This window comes from Haliotis cracherodii, unplaced genomic scaffold (assembly GCF_022045235.1).
Source record: "Haliotis cracherodii isolate W230 unplaced genomic scaffold, xgHalCrac1.p SCAF_1, whole genome shotgun sequence".
NCBI lineage: Eukaryota > Metazoa > Mollusca > Gastropoda > Lepetellida > Haliotidae > Haliotis > Haliotis cracherodii.
Genome location: NW_027266264.1, coordinates 49,145,917 through 49,163,201, shown reverse-complemented (window position 1 = coordinate 49,163,201; position 17,285 = coordinate 49,145,917). Strand labels below are relative to the sequence as shown.

The following is a 17,285-nucleotide window of genomic DNA, read 5'->3' as shown; positions in this document are numbered from 1 at the left end:
ACTAGGTACAATTGATGGCACATATAAGGGAAATAAGCGTCCAAAATTTTGCTTTGCATAGAAAAACCCGCCAAATAACTCGAGTTCAATGGCGGCTGATTAATGTACTTGAGTCAATTTTTCTGTTTACATTCATCTGAAAGATTTGAACGACATAAGGATGCATAAATGCGTTTATATGGGCATGTATAAAGTTACACAATCGATACAGAAAGTAACTGGCAATAAATGCCAAAGTCGATTTCACAGTATGACGTCAAAACACGGTAGCGGTTCACGGGCGCAAGGCATGATGCATAACTCCGCAATGCAAGACATGACCTCCTAGGAATTGATATAATTGACTAAAACAACTCCTTGTTGATCAATGCATCTAGGACTTAAACAGCGTGGTAAATAAGAAGATGAACAAAAAGTTCTGGCTCAAGATTTTATTTCCGAGGGGTATTGTCGTTTCACTGACATCTGTACTAATGCCTTCACAAACATGGAGAGATGTTGCAATGTGGACACCGGACTTCGATATTGTGACGTCATGACTGCTTACCTGCCTTATCTGAGCTTAATGCAGCACTTGAAGCTTTCAGCTTTCAGAGCTCTTAATGTCCTCATTCTTGTTCGAAGGGAACATCGTCCTTTCATTGTTTCTCTTTAATGCATTGTGGACTCACTGTATATAAGCCAATTGGCAATAAATAATATTATGTTTCTCTGACTGTTCAGATTGTAAATCAAACAGCCCTGTAGAGTTTCCCATTTCCTTTTGGAAAGCGCTAGCTATGTAAATTCTAGGTATGGTTTAAAGTTCCCTTTGAGCCCACATATCCCCGGGGAGGCACGGGTAGCCCTGTCGTCTAAGGCGCTGTGCTGTGCAGAGTTGCGTCCCTTGGGCACGCCAGAAACCTATGGTTGTGGGTTCGAATCACGGTTCGCCCCGATTATGCGGCGTTAAACACAACTCACTCACCCACACATCCCCTGAATCTACACAAAGAGACAGATTAGGCACGCGTTCTACACCTGAATACCAACATGGAAACAATGACGGTACGAAGCACCTGATCCCCACATAGTCACAGGGCAAGTGGGCACCTGTTCTACTTGTGATCCCCACACGGAGACAGTCACAGGGCAAGTGGTCACCTGTTCTTCCTGTGATTCCCACACGGAGACAGTCACAGGTCAAGTGGGCACCTGGTCTTCCTGTGATCCCAACACAGAGACTGTAATAGGGCAATTGGGTACCTGTTTTACCCCTGAATCCACACAAAGAGACTATCACAGGCAAATTGGGCACCTGTTCCACGGAGACTGGTACAGGTCAATTGGGCACCCGTTCGACCCCTTAATCCACACACTGAGACTGTCACAGGGCAATTGGGCACCCCAGGCATGTTCCCAAAGAGCTGAGAGCTCGACATGAACACAGACTATACCAGTTACTACCCGTTTGACCTGGATTTTACGAGGACCGGGGCCCTTTATATCTGACCCTGAATCCAAAACAGGTGAGCACTGAATCCCTCACAAGGACAACAAATTAATGAAAACAAAACCTCATAAAACCGTGCTGTCTGGACAACACCATTAAATTATACTATATCATTAAAACAACAAACATCCAAGTCAATGACGTTGAGATATTCTGGGTGGTGCTTGGGCAAAACTGGAAGATTAAATTTCCCCCAGGCTTTACACCATATTGTTCGTTGGACCTGAGGGATGTCCTGTCGCTACCAAATCCCAACACCGTATAATTCGGAAATATCTTTTATTTCGTTTGTGGTATTGATAAATACATTTGTGAAAAATGATGACAGTTACACACGTGACAGCCATATTATTTATTTCCTTTCCTCGTGAATTAAAATCACTCAGTTGACCAGAGTAACGGAAGTTCGTGTATTACAGCTCATCCAATGTTCGGAAGCACAGGCAGTTGCCCAGTAAAGGTGTACACGGTCTTTCTGGGGGGCGTAGGGGTGGGTGTCTTTGTTGTCGCAGGCGAATCAGACTTTGTGTGAACACCGGAAGTAAGTGTTCCACCACCAGGTGGTGTGGAAGTTAACGAATGCCCAGACGCAGCATTTGACGTCTGGCTTGTTCCTGATGCAAGAACATCTGCGATCCAGTCGTTGATCATGGTTTCCAACAGCCTCAGTGGCACAGCCCCGGCACTGAGGACAACACCATGGAAATCACGGATGTCGAACTTCGAGGCTGAGAAGTGAAATAATTACAGCTTGCAATGTAAGACCTCATGCTACATTCATCATTGAGCCAGGTTAATCGGGGAGTGCTGTTTGTGTGGCATCTTCTTTCTCTGCATTTGGAAGTCTTTTAAAAGATTACCTGGCACTACTGGTCGTGATAAAGCACGTATATTGTATATTCTATTGAATAACCATGTTTAATTTATTCATACCACAATTGCATCGTCTGGTAGGCCACAATATATAAACAAACAATATGTTTATTCAAACAAATTCAAATGAACATGTGTGTACATCAACTGCCGACGAATGTGATTCATATGAACCATGTTTTCAGGTGAGTGAGTGAGTGAGTATGGTTTTACGCCGTTTTTTAGCGATATTCCAGCACAATCAAGGCGGTGGATACAAATATCACGGCCGGGGACACAGAAATTGGCTTCACACATTGTATCAATGTGAGGAATCGAACCGGGGCTTCGGCATGACAATGCTTTAACCACTAGCCTATCCCACCACCTCTCTTCAGGTGAGAAGGAAGGGAACAAAAATTATGATTTCGAGTGTTTAGTAATGAGCTGGACGGAGTTGAAGTTCTAATAATTAATGGGTTACAATTATATACCATTGCACATGTCAGTTATTGGGCCAAAGGTAATATCTCTGATACATACACGTCATTTTCTTCACCTGATAAAATTTACAAATACACAAATATGAAATCAGACAAATATGATGTTTGGTCTTGCAGTTATTACACACATTTGATGCATTTGTACCCATTGCAAATGTTTGAGTTTTATTGCAATATAGAATATCATACATACCCAGCGCAGATGCAGCTTTCTCTCTTAGTGCCCGGATCTTAAGCTCTCCTATTTTGTATGCGCATGCCTGACCAGGCCACGTGATATAGCGGTCAATCTCGTTCTCCAGATTCCCTCCACTCAGAGCATTGTATTCCTGCATGTAGCTGATAGCCCTGGTGCGTGTCCATCTGCATTTGAATAAGAAGAGTCGATTGCGTATGAATGCTAACAATCGTTGGTATTTATTATTGCTACGGGTACAGCGACTGAGGATCGGGTGGTCAGGTCATTGTGTGCCGATTGTGTGGAACTATGCTCATGATTCTAGTCACTTTATTTGTTTATTTGTTTGTTTTTTTATTTAACGCACTACTCAGCAGTATTCCAGCTATATGTCGGCGATCTGTAAATAATCGAATCTGCAACAGACAATCAGCATCGATATCTACACATTTTGGATACGATGACATGCATCAACCAAGTCAGCGAGCCTGACCACCCGATCCCGTTAGTCACCTTTTACAACAGGCATGGGTTGCTGAAGACCAATTCTAAACCGGACCTTCACGGGTCAGTCACTTTAATGTCTGGTCCGTCTCCAGTATTTACAGTCTCGAATATTGCTGAGTGCGACGTTAAACAATAGTCGCTCAATCAGTTGCATCGTGTTTCTCCACAGGTTGAACACACGGTCCGGTTCAACTTGCAACATTCTGGTTAATTCTTATATTCATTTAAAACGTATTACAAGGTCAACTACATATTGTTTTTCCCAGCTACCACTCGTTTTATTTCCCTTGTCTTTGTGAGGGTAGGTCACTCTTGAGTGTCTAGCCACATGTAATTCCATGTCAGCATGGCTCGTGGTATATCCATGTGGTACACGTTGTTATTGTCCTGTGATAGAAGTATATGTACCCCATGAAGTGGAGTCCGGTGTCCACAACAAGCCGACCGGCTCTGAAGATTTCGTTACTGTACCGACCCATACTGAAACATACACAAAAGCGCAATCTGTAATATCCTAAATAGGACCGTCTCCGTGGTCTAGTGGTAGAGCGTCTGCCCAGAGAGCGGAAGGTCGTGACCCATGGGTTCGATCCCCGGTCGCGTCATACTAAAAGACGTTAAAAGATGGTACTTGTCGGTGCCTGCCACGGCATTGAGGGGTTTAACAAGGACTGGTCGGCTCGGAGTTAGTGTACTGTGTCTGAGTGGGGTATTCATGCTAAACTGCGGCATGGTATCTTAGTGGGCTATAAAATCGGCATCAGTCCGGACTAGTACACGCAGCCACACACACGCACACACAAACACACACACACACACACACGCACACGCACACGCACACGCACACACGCACGCACACCCGGCGTTCTCTATATATATTGGTATTCCAGTGTATATGAACATGTAATAAGTACAAGCAATGATTTTTATGGTTACAAGATCGTAGATTCTCACAGTTCGTAGTCATCTTCATACAATCCCAGCTCCTCCCCCAGAGATTCAGCATAGAGAGCCCATCCCTTCATGAACAGAAACTATCTACATGAACAACTCTGTCTGAACATTTGGTCAACGAAAGCTTTTACAAAAATCTGTCGTCATCGTGTAGGTCATTTAAAAATGTGGAAGGTTATTTTCAGGGCCCTTAAAAATGTTGACGCTATCAGTTGACATATACAGTTTAAATATAATCTTAGTGCTTCCGGATTTTGATATTGGATGGAGTATAATAGCCCACATGGTGACTATTCAGGCATTTTGTATGATGAGACAGACAACGTTTGATAAAGAGGCTTGTTACATGATGACACACACGGGTTTGGTCCGCTAGGAATTTGGAAGAAAATGTTTACATTTGCACCATAAAGTAACAGATATAAGTATTCACTCATTCAGTCCAGTGTTTTTACCTCTACATACGAGGAATATCCTGGGTAGGAGAACGGTATGGAGTAGAAGGCGCCGGACAAGTCCTCTTTTCGGAAGTCCGGAAGATTTGATGTCTGCTGGTATATGAACTGTACAGACAACACAAACAGCGTTTCACTCGTGGCATTTTTAGTCGACTCAACACAAAACAAACTATACAATATCCTCTGAAGCACACTGATATTTCTCTGATTTTACCAAGTAGCTTGCTCGTTCCAGACCAGGTCGCCACAAATCACTGTGTACACACTACATTTTATATGTAACTTCCCCAGTTTGGCAAAATGTTCCCGCCACTAATGCGGCACTAACGCGGTATTATCGCGCCACTTTGGGGGCATTGACGCGAAACTATTGCGCATTTTCCGCGATAATATTTTACAAGATCGCGTCACTTTCGCGGCACCTTTGCGCCACCTTCGCGTCACTATCGCAGCACTTTTGAACCACTTTCACGCCACCATTGCCCCACAATACTAACGCTATCTAGTTACGTTTGTGACATGTTGGCGTTACAACATCAATGTTGCTGCAAAGATCGACAAGTCGTAAATCCAGATTTACCCCGATTATCATCATTGATCTGTGGTTTGAAAACTAAAGTGATAAACAATCTGTACCTGCAGGTGGTGTCCGGGGACTCCTTCATGCAGAGCATCTCCCACCATGATGAAGCTGTCACTGATGAGGAGAGGAATACATTAGCACTTTAGGCGCTTAACATCTTGACGTCTCTGCACTGACTATATTTCTAAACTGACATGTCAAATATGTCCAATGGGTATGTTTAAGTCATAGACAGCAATACAGTCGACTTGCACAACGACACAGCAATGCTTGACTTCTTAAGATATGATACCGTATATGCCAAAACTGTTTACATACCGTCTTATATTCGTACTGGATTCATACTGTGCATAATGTAAATGTTCAGTATCGTCAGTATTAGAAAAGTTGCATCAAACGCGAACATAATAAAAACACATGATTCAACGTAAAAGCAGTTAATATATTAGAATCTACATATTCAATACCCTATTTTATACTCGCACCTGATGAAGTATTAAGTTCCTACTACGATAACAGTTTTAAAAATATTTTTTTCTCTCACTAACTACTACAACACCATCCTCACGTTTCATTTGGCCTGAAGACATTGGCCTGGAACTCGGCCTGTCTGGACCCGTCAGAGGACCCGGGCATGTACTGGGCCGGCGGTCCGTCATTACCCATCGCTGTCACTCTGGGGGAGAAAGCAAATCCCGCATGAATAGGCAGAGAAAAAAACACGGTGGTAATGGAAATGTACAGGGACTGCTTGACCAGCTCACAGTGGCTGTGCATAGGTTTAAAATGATCTCTATTTAAGACAAATTACAAATTCTAAAAATTAATCATCTTGTTTGAAGCGGAATTGTGATATTCTTTGTATTCTAGAAACATAACGATACAGCCACTCCCCATTAAACCGGATGATAATTGTTTAGAACGTCTCTACACAGACGAGAACTATCATACATACACACCACCACACACGCATCTCTCTCTCTCGCACACACAAGCACAACCAACAACATGTTCGCACACAATCTCTCTCACATACATACACCATCCCACAAACCATCTCACACACAGACATACACACGCATACTCTCGATCTCGCCTGCTGATATCATGCATGTTCAGCAATAACACTTGAATTGCTGCTTTCTTATCAATACATAAACGTGTGAGCCAACGTGTAACACAGGCAAGATGTCCTACTTGACTTTATACTGAGGAATGTTCTTGAAGACTTTGGGCAGAGCAGGGTACAGCCTGTTGTAGAGGATATCCTTGTACTTGGCAATGATCTCATCCTGAATAAGTGAAAGTTGATTAGTTAAGTATAGAGTGAAAGGGAGTTTGTCTAAAATGGTGAGACGATTTATGCCTTAGATCCCATTGACTGTCTATGGTTAGACATTATGATAACGACATGTCTGAAACCGAGACATTATATCCGAGTATTTGAGGCAGTCGTTAACTGCGAGACCGATATACATAATAAACAGCAGACATCAAAAGTAGTGTTTATAGGACTTGAACCAGACTTGGGAGGTACGTCCGACGTGAGGCTGTTATTGGAAGTATTGGGCGTCATATGTATCAAGGGTTTAAACCCTCGACGAGAAAGTGAAAATATCCGTTTGCTGAACTGTGAACATTTCCCGGCACACTTTCACGGCACACTGTTTCCGACTTACTGCTCATGGTCCTTAAATAATGAATCACAAATCTCACACCATGCTTCGGGGAAGCATTGGCCTCTGGATTGTGCTTTAGAACTTACGGCCGTTTTAAAGTGAAACCTCGGATCTCGTCTCAACATGGTGAAATATTCAGATATTGTTCCTTTAAAGTTCTGCTTCATCATAATCTGAAGAAAAAGAACAAACATTGTTTCTAACAAGAAACTTACCCTTGGTGTTTATTCCAATCATTGATGTTTGATATACAAGTACATACTATATACTATACATTATATACTTTATACAATATACTGTATCCCCGACATATTTTGGGTAAAATGAATGAGTTGAGTGAGTGAAATGTTTGGTATGGCATGGTATGCTATATTTTCGCGGTAGTTAATTTATACTGGATCGTAATGGCGCACGCTTACTAACCTATTAAATATGTCATACGCAACATGTTTCTTGTTCTTTGTTCAACATTTTATGACACATCAATTAGGATTGATCGATGCTGATTTTCTCTAACGAGTTCGGTAAATAAAGTACCTGTCATTAGCGACTCAAAGGCGGGCACCTCTATATTATAGTATGAAACGTGTAGATTATGTGCTGTACATCGCTTCCTGTTTTAGATTATGCTTAATCAGTATGCATACGACGTGGGTTGGGTCAAGGGATTTCGTCCAAACAAGGGGTTCTTTTCTAATCATTTCCCTTTTAAAATATTCCAGAAACTATCATAAAAAGGTTAATGTTTGTACTTACGAGCACCCGTGACATAACGCAACGAGTCCTGTATTTTATCAAGCGATGAAATATCGTGCTAAGGTTTGCAAAAGTAAACAGTCGACAGGGCCTGTGAATTACGAGATTTACCGCTAATATAGAGTCATACTATATATTGTGTCGATCTATCGATAATCGGGTCTGGGCCATGCAGCCGAATGGTCGACAGTATGAACAACAACCATGCGATCTGAGCACGATGCCACATAATAAGTCCGGTCACAACTTGAAACCACCAATACCATATTAGTCGACTTTGACGACAAAAATGGAATCCCCGGGATCTAATCTGCCCCGAATCCCAACAGTTAATTTCATTGTTTGAAATATTCAACTTAACTAGTTTCTTACGTCTTTCATTTTCCTACTAATCCTGGCAACTTCCGTTAGGCCAAGTTGGTGCACTTGTCCCGGTGAACTGTCAACTGTCAGATGCCATCTGAGACAGTTGGTGTAGTAGTTGCCCCCCTGGTTTAGTCCCCCCACGCCATAGGACCCACGGGCGTGAGGGATGTACCCCTGCAACACATAGCTGACACACTTGGGCATCGCGGAAATATTGACTGTGGAACATTGTATCGGTATGCATACATTGAATCATACAATATGTATACACGTGATTGTATCCTAATGTATACACTGAGGTATACACATGGGATTATACAATATGCATACACTGGAGTGTATCAATGTGTATGTACCGGGTTATATTGATATGTATACATTGGATTATATCCGTATATGTATGAATTTGGATTGTATTAATATGCATACACTGGGCTATATAATGTGTATACATTGGATCATACAATGTGTTCACACTGGGTTATAGTAGATTACATTGGATGATACACTATGTATACACTGGATTATACAATAGATTACATTGGCTGATACACTATGTATACACTTGATTATACAATAGATTACATTGGAGCATACAATGTGCATACACTGGATTATACAATAGATTGCATAGGGGTATACAATGTGCATACACTGGATTACACAATATATTACATAGGGGCATACAATGTGCATACACTGGATTATACAATAGATTACATAGGAGCATACAATGTGCATACACTGGATTATAGAATAGACTACACAGGAGCATACAGTATGCCTACACTGGATTATAGAATAGACTACACAGGAGCATACAGTATGCCTACACTGGATTATAGAAAAGACTACACAGGAGCATACAATATGCCTACACCTACATCTTACTGTGAACTTGATTGATAATTCGGAAATACAATAGGGAACAAGGGGTTTGCTTTGAACGTATAATTAATACTAAAGAATGAAATATTTATTCGCACTTACATTGATGATAAATTGTTTTAGCGCTCTAAAGGCATCTATGAGGTTTTTGGATGCATTCTTGGCTTTCTCTCTCATTTCTGACCTGGAAAAGATATAGTTACACATTCAGGTACATGTATCTCATCATCCAGGTACCTTGTCATTGCATTATCTGTGAAATTTCAGATGATCGTTACTGAAGTTTAAAAAAAACATGCTTACTTTTCGGATTCAGGAATACTCAGTTTGTCCAGATCGGATAGGAAGGGTTTGTAGTAGACAAAAGCAGTCGGGTCCTCTTTAAGGAGGTCGTCGATCTGACCAGGAACCTTCGTCTTATTAGAAACAAAGCATGATGTTATGTTGTCGTCATTTCACGGTAACATCGATATTGTGTATGGTAGTTTATGCAGTTACACTATGAAGCAAATAAAGTACTTACTATGTAAGTGAGTGAGTGAGTTATATCACGGTGTGTCAGTTTAATGTGGGAGGAAGCTCGAAGTGATGCACGTCTCAGACATTAGCCCCTTTAATGAAACCCACGAGCACGAATATGGTGCTGACATACCTAGAAACATAATCGTGGCGAACCGGGATCCGAACCCACAATCATAAGTTTTTGGCGTTCCCAAGGGACGCAACTCTGGACAGCTAATTGCGACGCCTCAGAAGAATGGGCCACCAGCGCCTTAACGTCCCCCCCCCCCCCCCCCCCCCCCCAAACCTCTTATCACAGGACTGTATGATGATTTACCATTGAATAGATGTTGTTTGTTCTTCCCAGTCGTGCTGATTCCGTCATCAAGGTAATCTCGTCTCTTATCTGAAGGAATGAAACAGTTAGAGAACATATCCTACCATGTGTAGCATATAACCTTTAACTGAATATCTAGGAAATGATGTGTTATATTTTGATGACTTGCAGTAACATATACCTTAAGAGTCGATTATGTAGATAGGGTTGTAAGGTGGTGACATGGTAGATTGCGTTTCGCCGACGACGTTGGATGTTGTTCATGATATCAGTCACTGGTTTTTCTGGCGGAGACTCGTTATTTACAGAACGCTGTGATATAGTTGATTTATTGCTGACTCAGGCGTTAAACAACAATAAAACCAAACATCACGTTGATGAACGGAGAAACACAGACTCTTTAACCGCTTACCTACATTGTGTACAGCTAGAATTAAGGCAATGTAAAATTAAGGCAATGTAAAACTCAAAGTAAGTTGGGTCTGTCAGCTTAAAGTGACTCACCGCACAGACTCAATTTTCGAACACAAAATTAGCGGATCCTGTATCATCAAAGTGAGGTAAGTTTACATCGCGCAAAATGGATTCTTAGACCACTGGGCCACCCGTGTCCCTAAAAGTTAAATTAATAATACGATCAACTTTAATTTTTCAAGTGTTAATAATGTTGATAAAGGTAGATAAATGATTAGTTGATGGTTTTGTGCCATTTTTAGCAATATTCCAGCAATATTAGGGCGTACCCATGTAGGCATTCGAACCCGGTCCTTCGGTGTGACTAGCGAACGCTTTAACAACTCAGCTATCCCACCGCCCCGGTAGTTAATGAGTCACATCGCTGTGATACATAATGATCAAAACCCACCTGTTGGGGATAGCCGTCGATTCTGCTGATGAAGTTCAAAAAGTCCAATTTTGTCTCAAATCTTGTAATCTTCAGGAGAGATTCAGGGTCTACTTGATTGCCCTCAAGAAAGTTGATAGGGTTAAGTGCACCGTATCTGGTAAAGAGAGGCAATTTTTGTCAACATTTCCTCCGTTGAACGTTGCTAATGTTGGAAGTCCTACATTGTCAGTCGTGCATTCATGTGTCACGGCTTCGGCCTTTACTTCATTATAACGTGATGAGTCTCCTCAGTGTGGAAGGAAAGGCCATCTTCCCGAGGCACGGGAGTTAACTGACTATAAAAGTCCAGTTTCCACCCTTGCCGAACTAGGCTGGAAGTCCGGAGTTATATTTAGGCTTGACTAACGAGTTAATGCATAGTCCAATAAAAATTCCATAACAAACTAGACATCTGGTTCGTAATCAACATGGATTTCAACGTACAGATGTCGATCGACAGCGGGATTTACAAGCATGTGTACCGTCAACTGGGGGTCGACAGATATTTTGCAAATTTCTTCAAGTGATTTGATGCACCTCACGTGGTCTTGACTGGGCAAATGCAAGTGATATGAGAGATGGAATCTGATTGGTCAATAGGAGGGACAGAGAAGGGACATAATTCGTAATAGCTACTAGTGGCGTTACGATCGAGCCCAGAAATTCCAGCCTAGTTCGGCAAGGGTGAAAACTGGACTATTATAGTCAGTTAACTCCTTTGCCTCGGGAAGATAAGGAAAGGAGGGAATGACGTTGTTGTAGGTCTGACCCAGAACCCGACTCAAGGTTGAAACTGCTACACTAAGGTCTTTCGGACGGTCGTTCCCTTGTAGCTACGTAACATACATGTTGTGTCACTTTGTCTAACACAAAACTCGCACACACAATGCCCTTGTTAATCTGGACCTTGTCAATAATTACTGAAACATTTCTTTATGAATACATATTGATTCCTTTCACATTTTCACTTGTTTGTCGAGGTTGTGTCTTTTTAAGGTTTGGCAGATTTTCTGATTCTCCGTATTCTTGTGTCTCTATAGAATGGCGTGAGCCGAAGATGCGAATGCAAAAACACTACGAATACATAGTGAGATACGTCATTGATAGTATTGTGGGATTGTCGGCTATTAAAGTGATTTTGATTCCTACATGTCAGCTTAAGTAGGGAGTCTTTTTAACACTGGTAATAATTACTGTTAAATAGTTACTGTAAAATAATATTTCTTCTTATTTCCCGACAAAGGTTGTTTGGTGAAGGAATTAAATTTCTATTTCATTCTGCTAACCTTGAAAACCTATCATGGCCGTTGTAAGGCTTAGTGTAATTTCAATGCATCAACGTGAATTTAATTAAACATTTTGATTTTTTGATTTGAGAGTAAAGTAGACATAGCTCACAGTCTCCACTGATATCCCCGCGACACGGTGGTGAGGGTGTCGTTCAGGACGGCGTAGTTGTACCGTTGTTGTCTGGGCAGAGAGTTGTAGTCGATCTTACCGAGACTCATCAGAAACTCATCTACCTTCGCCTTGAGGAGTTAAAACAAGATTTACAGTCACCTCAATGGCTAGGAAGGAGAATCAGAATAGCCAATTTCATCATAATCAGATCTTAGTTCCCGCTACCACTAAACAAATATTTGAGGACATCCCATTAGGGGTCATGTGAGAACGACCTTTCGCAAAGTCGAAATCAGCCAATCAGAAAGCAGTTTTTTCGAGTTTTACGGCGTTTGTTTCACTCTTGCTACTTCCATTCCGGGCAGAGCTTTGAAAAATATTGATTCAAAATTTAAAAACTGAACAAAAAAACCTCTGGAATGTCAAATAGATGGATGATACTGTATAGCAGTACTTCCCATGGGCAATGGAAAGTCTCTTCCGTTTCCGGCGACAGAGTGACGTACAGCCCGTAATTGTCGTTCGGAATACCCCGTGCAAAGTATCGCGAGGTGGCACGAAAAGAAGACACATTCTGATTGTCACTTTCCCGGAATGGTAAGCGAAGCTCTGATTGGTCGGATGAAAGGTCGTTCTGACGTGAGGATGTCATCCTTTTTTGTTTAGCGGTAGAAAGAACTATAAGATCTGATTTTTAATGAGATTGTAGGTTAGCTCGACATGAACCTAAACTGGTCGTAGGATGAAACTGAAATGGATCGGGTGGCCAGGCAGAGTGAGTGAGTGAGTTGGGATTAACTCCCCTGGAAACAGTATTACAGTTATATCGCGGCGTGTCAGTTTAATGTAGGAGGAAAGTCCGAAGTGGTGCAGGTCTCAGACGTTTACCACTTTGGTTAAACCCACGAGCACCGGTTTGGTGCTGACGAACCTAGATACATAATCGGTGCGAACCGAGATTCGAACCCACAACCATGGGTTTCTGGTGTGCCCAAGGGACGGTACTCCGCACTGTGAATTGCGTCAGGTTTGGTCCTAGTTTGCCGACGGCATGGAGGAGAGACACTTGCTCTGAGTGCAGTAAACAGCAGTTGGGATCACTTGTTAAATCTTCAGATAGATCACTTGTCTCGAATAGAGCTAAAATGGTTGGCCAAAATATTGTTTGAAAGTCATTTGATCGGAACGCCAATCTATTTCAGTTATGTATGAAGATACACACTCATATTGACAACTCCGCGTCATTGTAAATAGCAGTAGCTACCTTTGTGAAATCGAACTCTGCTAGACCAACACTGTCCACTTTACCGTCGTAGTCGTGCACGTTGAGGTAGGTGGACTTCTCCGGGGAGTCCTTCAGTCGCCACTGGTAATACTGGTCAAACACTGACCTCAAGGCGCTGACCTCATCGCCTACGTGAAAGTCGACAAGAAATGTGATATACTGATGGAAGCAAATAAGGGAACAACATAAAATATAGGGAATAGGCTTTACTGAGTACATTGAAAGAGCGTGCATGTTTGTGCATTGCTTACAACACGTATTTGATAGACAAGGCTGGGAACCCATGATGGCATATCATTTACTGTGTCTAAAACAAAGTTGCACTTTCAGAGGATTTCAGTCTACCATGTCAAGTAAGTCAGTTTTGTTGCCGTTCTTTGAAAATGGAAGGCGTGTGGTGTTACGGAGCCAGTAAAACGTATAATCAATTTTAGAAAGAAATTAAGGCTTCCGTGTGCCAAGCACCCATTTTGATGACCATATTAATTCTTTGAAAAAGGCTGAAGGTTCTATCTTTTACAAGTAGAAAAGGATAATAAATCATTTCATTTAGTTAACAATGAATACATGACATGTAAAAGTGGATTGATTAATCAATAAAAAAGAGTATTATTAAAGTGTAATTAATGACGAAAACAGTTTTATAACGATGAATGCATGCCATCTCAGCAACAACAACCGCCAACCCAAGAAACCGCCATGGACAGAAAGAAATAACTCATGTGAATCTCAATACAAATGACAGGTACAACATGCACACCATGGTAGGGCCATCATCTAATTAAAGAACTTAGATTTGAGAGATATTTTTGTTTACGTTAGCTTTTGAAAAGAGTTTGTATTTAAAAGGTTATAAACGTGTGCTTTATCACATATGTTCGCTCTTTTACGTCTTTCTTCTTTAGCAGTTCTAACAGTCACCATATGACTTACCTGTAGTTTGACTGATGACCAAGATACTAGCAATAACACATGTACACAACATCGCAGATGTAGCCTCGTTGCTCGGGCCTGAAGGTAAACTCTAGCTTATGGGCGATGACTCCTGCAAGAACACACATCCCAGCCAAAAAGGTAATAAAGACAACGATTATTTCCCTGGTAAAAACTTTATTCCAAGGAATCCAGGATTTAAAAAAAGTCTTTACAAAATTTCATAGCAGAGCTGAGGCGTTAACGTTAGGGACCGACCTTTTTATTTCTTCGTGAGGGCCTGGGATTTTATCCCAAACAATATATTGTCCCCGAAAATTCGAGAAAAATATCATTATGCTTCAGAGTGTTGAAAAAAAGAAAGTACCTGCTACAAAACGTACACATTACATTCCGATACAAAATCCACACAAACACCACCCCAGAAAAGCAAATGGTCTGTCCCGGAGGGTGATCTCCGGTTCTATGTTATGAATCAGGAGTAACGAAGTCAGTGTATGGCATTACTTTTCATGAGAATGGCTAATGTCAGATATAACGAGCTGACTTAAATTCATGATAGTAGAAGATAAAAGCGACAAAACCTTTTCCATATTCAATCGGAATCTCTGCCAGAAGCTGAGGTGATTGTACGATTCCGACTATATGATTGTGTATGTGTTTATGATTCACTATCAATTAGTGATGATACCAGGTGTTCGCCAAAGGGAGAGCGTATCCTGTCCCACCAGGTGGCATCCGTCACAAACACATGCAAAGGCTTTCAATTACAAATGCCATACCTGTACTACAGTGGTCACTCCAGCGTTGTGTACACAGCCGCCATAAATTCCTGTTGATAAGCGGCACAACACGTGTGTATTTCCCACAATACCAGGTGTGACAAATTCGAAAACTTGACTTGTCTAATCTCGCTAAGGTCCTGTTTGTAGTGAGCAGTATGTTTGGACAATACATCCTGCTATGGATACAAGAAATTCTGTTATGACGAACTTGATCATGATCCCTTACAAATGGGAGCTTTGTTGTTTACTGTTTAGTATTTATCAAGAGAGTATATCACCACTCAGGGCCTTTCGTATCACTTAATTAATAGCTGGGGTCGGGGTTGGGTGATTTATCTATGGCGTCGCAATTTGCCGTGCCAGAATTTTAGGCTCTTGGATGGAGTCTCACTTTCGCTCCTATTATGTGTCTAGGTTTGTCAGCACCATACCATGCTAACACACATGTCGGCATTATTTCTTTACACGTTCAGGAGTACTCCACTGCTGGAATAAGGGTTCTGATTAAATCTCCACTCATGATTGTCGTGATGGTCAACTAAAATTAGGGATCGGGTGGTCAGGATCGCTGACATGGTTGACTGCCTGTCATTAGTGGATTCTTATCTGGTCCAGATATACAGGCTACTGTAATTTCACTGGAATATTGCTGAAAGTGTCATCAAACGGGCTTTTCTTCGCAACCATTTAATTTTGCCTATCTTAACATTATGTAACATTTATAATCTATGTATTTTTAAATGCAGAAACACAAATGTTTAAAAAAATGAATTATGTTCCCGTGTTTTAGGTGAATAATTGACTTGCCTTTGCATGTGTTTGTGACAGGTGCCAGTGATGAGGCAGAATATGCTCACCTTTTCGCAAACACCGGGTATGATCACTATTTGGTACTGATTCATAAACACATGCGTAATTGGAATCGTACAGTATTGTAGAAATTTATATGATAGTGGAAAAAATACGGTTTTGATGTACACCTGATTAAAAACGCTTTGGTGGCATGTGGTCCTGTGTGTAAATAAGCAACGCGTTGGTGAATGGGTGATCACGCCTAGAAGATGCCTGCGATTTAATAGGGCTTCTCCCTCCGGAATCACAGGTTACCAAATGTGTTGTCTCTCTGAAGGCGGACAGGATTCCACAACTGTTCGAAATAAGCCTCTGTCCATTCACCACCTCATGGGCAACCGACCGGATTAAGAAGACAATGTGAAGCAAACACTTCCATCGCCTAAAAGGCAGCTTCGGCTGTATGCTCCCCAGGGAGCTGAGAATGTATTTGAGTGCACACTGATCCACTGAACGGGATAATGGGCATGTCTGAGTGGATTAAGAATATTAATTTATTTATGTGCATTTAGTATAACTTCATAGTGTTTCGATCAGACATCTGAATTCGATTTTATTTTTCTATGCTCCTGAACATCACACACCTGCTGTCAACTCTATTTGATTGTGATTCATAAACACATGCTTATGATATAGTCGAATATTACAATGGACTCTGCTTTTAGTAGAGACTTATTATGATTATGGGAATGCCTTTGTCGCTTTTATTTACATACCAGTTCCCGAACAGACACAGCCCAGATTGCGAAATGTATATCTTTTGTAATGCAATTTCATATTTCGTGGCTGTCTGCTTACATTATCCTGATAGGACCATGGGAAGTATTCGCGGCGGTGAGCGTTTTATTTTCATTTACTATGCCCGAGATATTCACACAGATAAATCAGCTGGTGTTATATGAAAAGTGTCGGCGAAATGAATGTACGTGGGACGGTGAATACCAGGCGCCATTGAAAACGAATATCACTTCATCAGTGTCTGAGTGAGGACGATACAGATGTTTTGTCTTAATATATCTAAATTATTATCCTCATTTAGTATGCATGGTCTACTTTGATAAACAATGGAACATTCAATAGTCCGAGCCT

At 41.4% G+C, this 17,285-nt stretch overlaps 1 protein-coding gene across 2 annotated transcripts; it reads right to left on the bottom strand.

Annotated features, from left to right (window-relative positions):
* Window positions 1–1,781: 1,781 nt before the first annotated feature.
* On the bottom strand, window positions 1,782–15,422 carry LOC139478922 (uncharacterized). 2 transcript variants are annotated; one of them, XM_071261614.1, is made up of 18 exons: window positions 15,342–15,422; window positions 14,560–14,671; window positions 13,606–13,754; window positions 12,339–12,469; window positions 10,920–11,055; window positions 10,055–10,123; window positions 9,520–9,632; window positions 9,319–9,400; window positions 8,335–8,502; window positions 7,293–7,379; window positions 6,725–6,819; window positions 6,096–6,203; window positions 5,581–5,641; window positions 4,942–5,049; window positions 4,487–4,551; window positions 3,941–4,012; window positions 3,041–3,210; window positions 1,782–2,220 (listed from the first exon to the last, which is right to left on the bottom strand). In XM_071261614.1, exons 2-18 carry the CDS (start codon window positions 14,609–14,611, stop codon window positions 1,913–1,915), a joined length of 1,974 nt encoding a protein of 657 aa, XP_071117715.1. In that variant the 5' UTR covers window positions 14,612–14,671; window positions 15,342–15,422; the 3' UTR covers window positions 1,782–1,912. The 2 variants fall into 2 exon arrangements, with proteins under 2 accessions (XP_071117715.1, XP_071117724.1); XM_071261623.1 differs by lacking the exon at window positions 15,342–15,422 and adding an exon at window positions 15,144–15,165.
* Window positions 15,423–17,285: the final 1,863 nt, after the last annotated feature.

Bases quoted from the DNA above. Each gene is read 5' to 3' on its own strand.
- LOC139478922 (XM_071261614.1), bottom strand. From the start codon at position 14,611: ATGTTGTGTACATGTGTTATTGCTAGTATCTTGGTCATCAGTCAAACT. The intron at 6,820-7,292 runs GTAAGTTCTAAA...TCACTTATTCAG, and splicing joins GGTTTCACTTTAAAACGGCC to GATGAGATCATTGCCAAGTA. The intron at 6,204-6,724 runs GTAGGACATCTT...TTTCTCCCCCAG, and splicing joins ATTCCTCAGTATAAAGTCAA to AGTGACAGCGATGGGTAATG.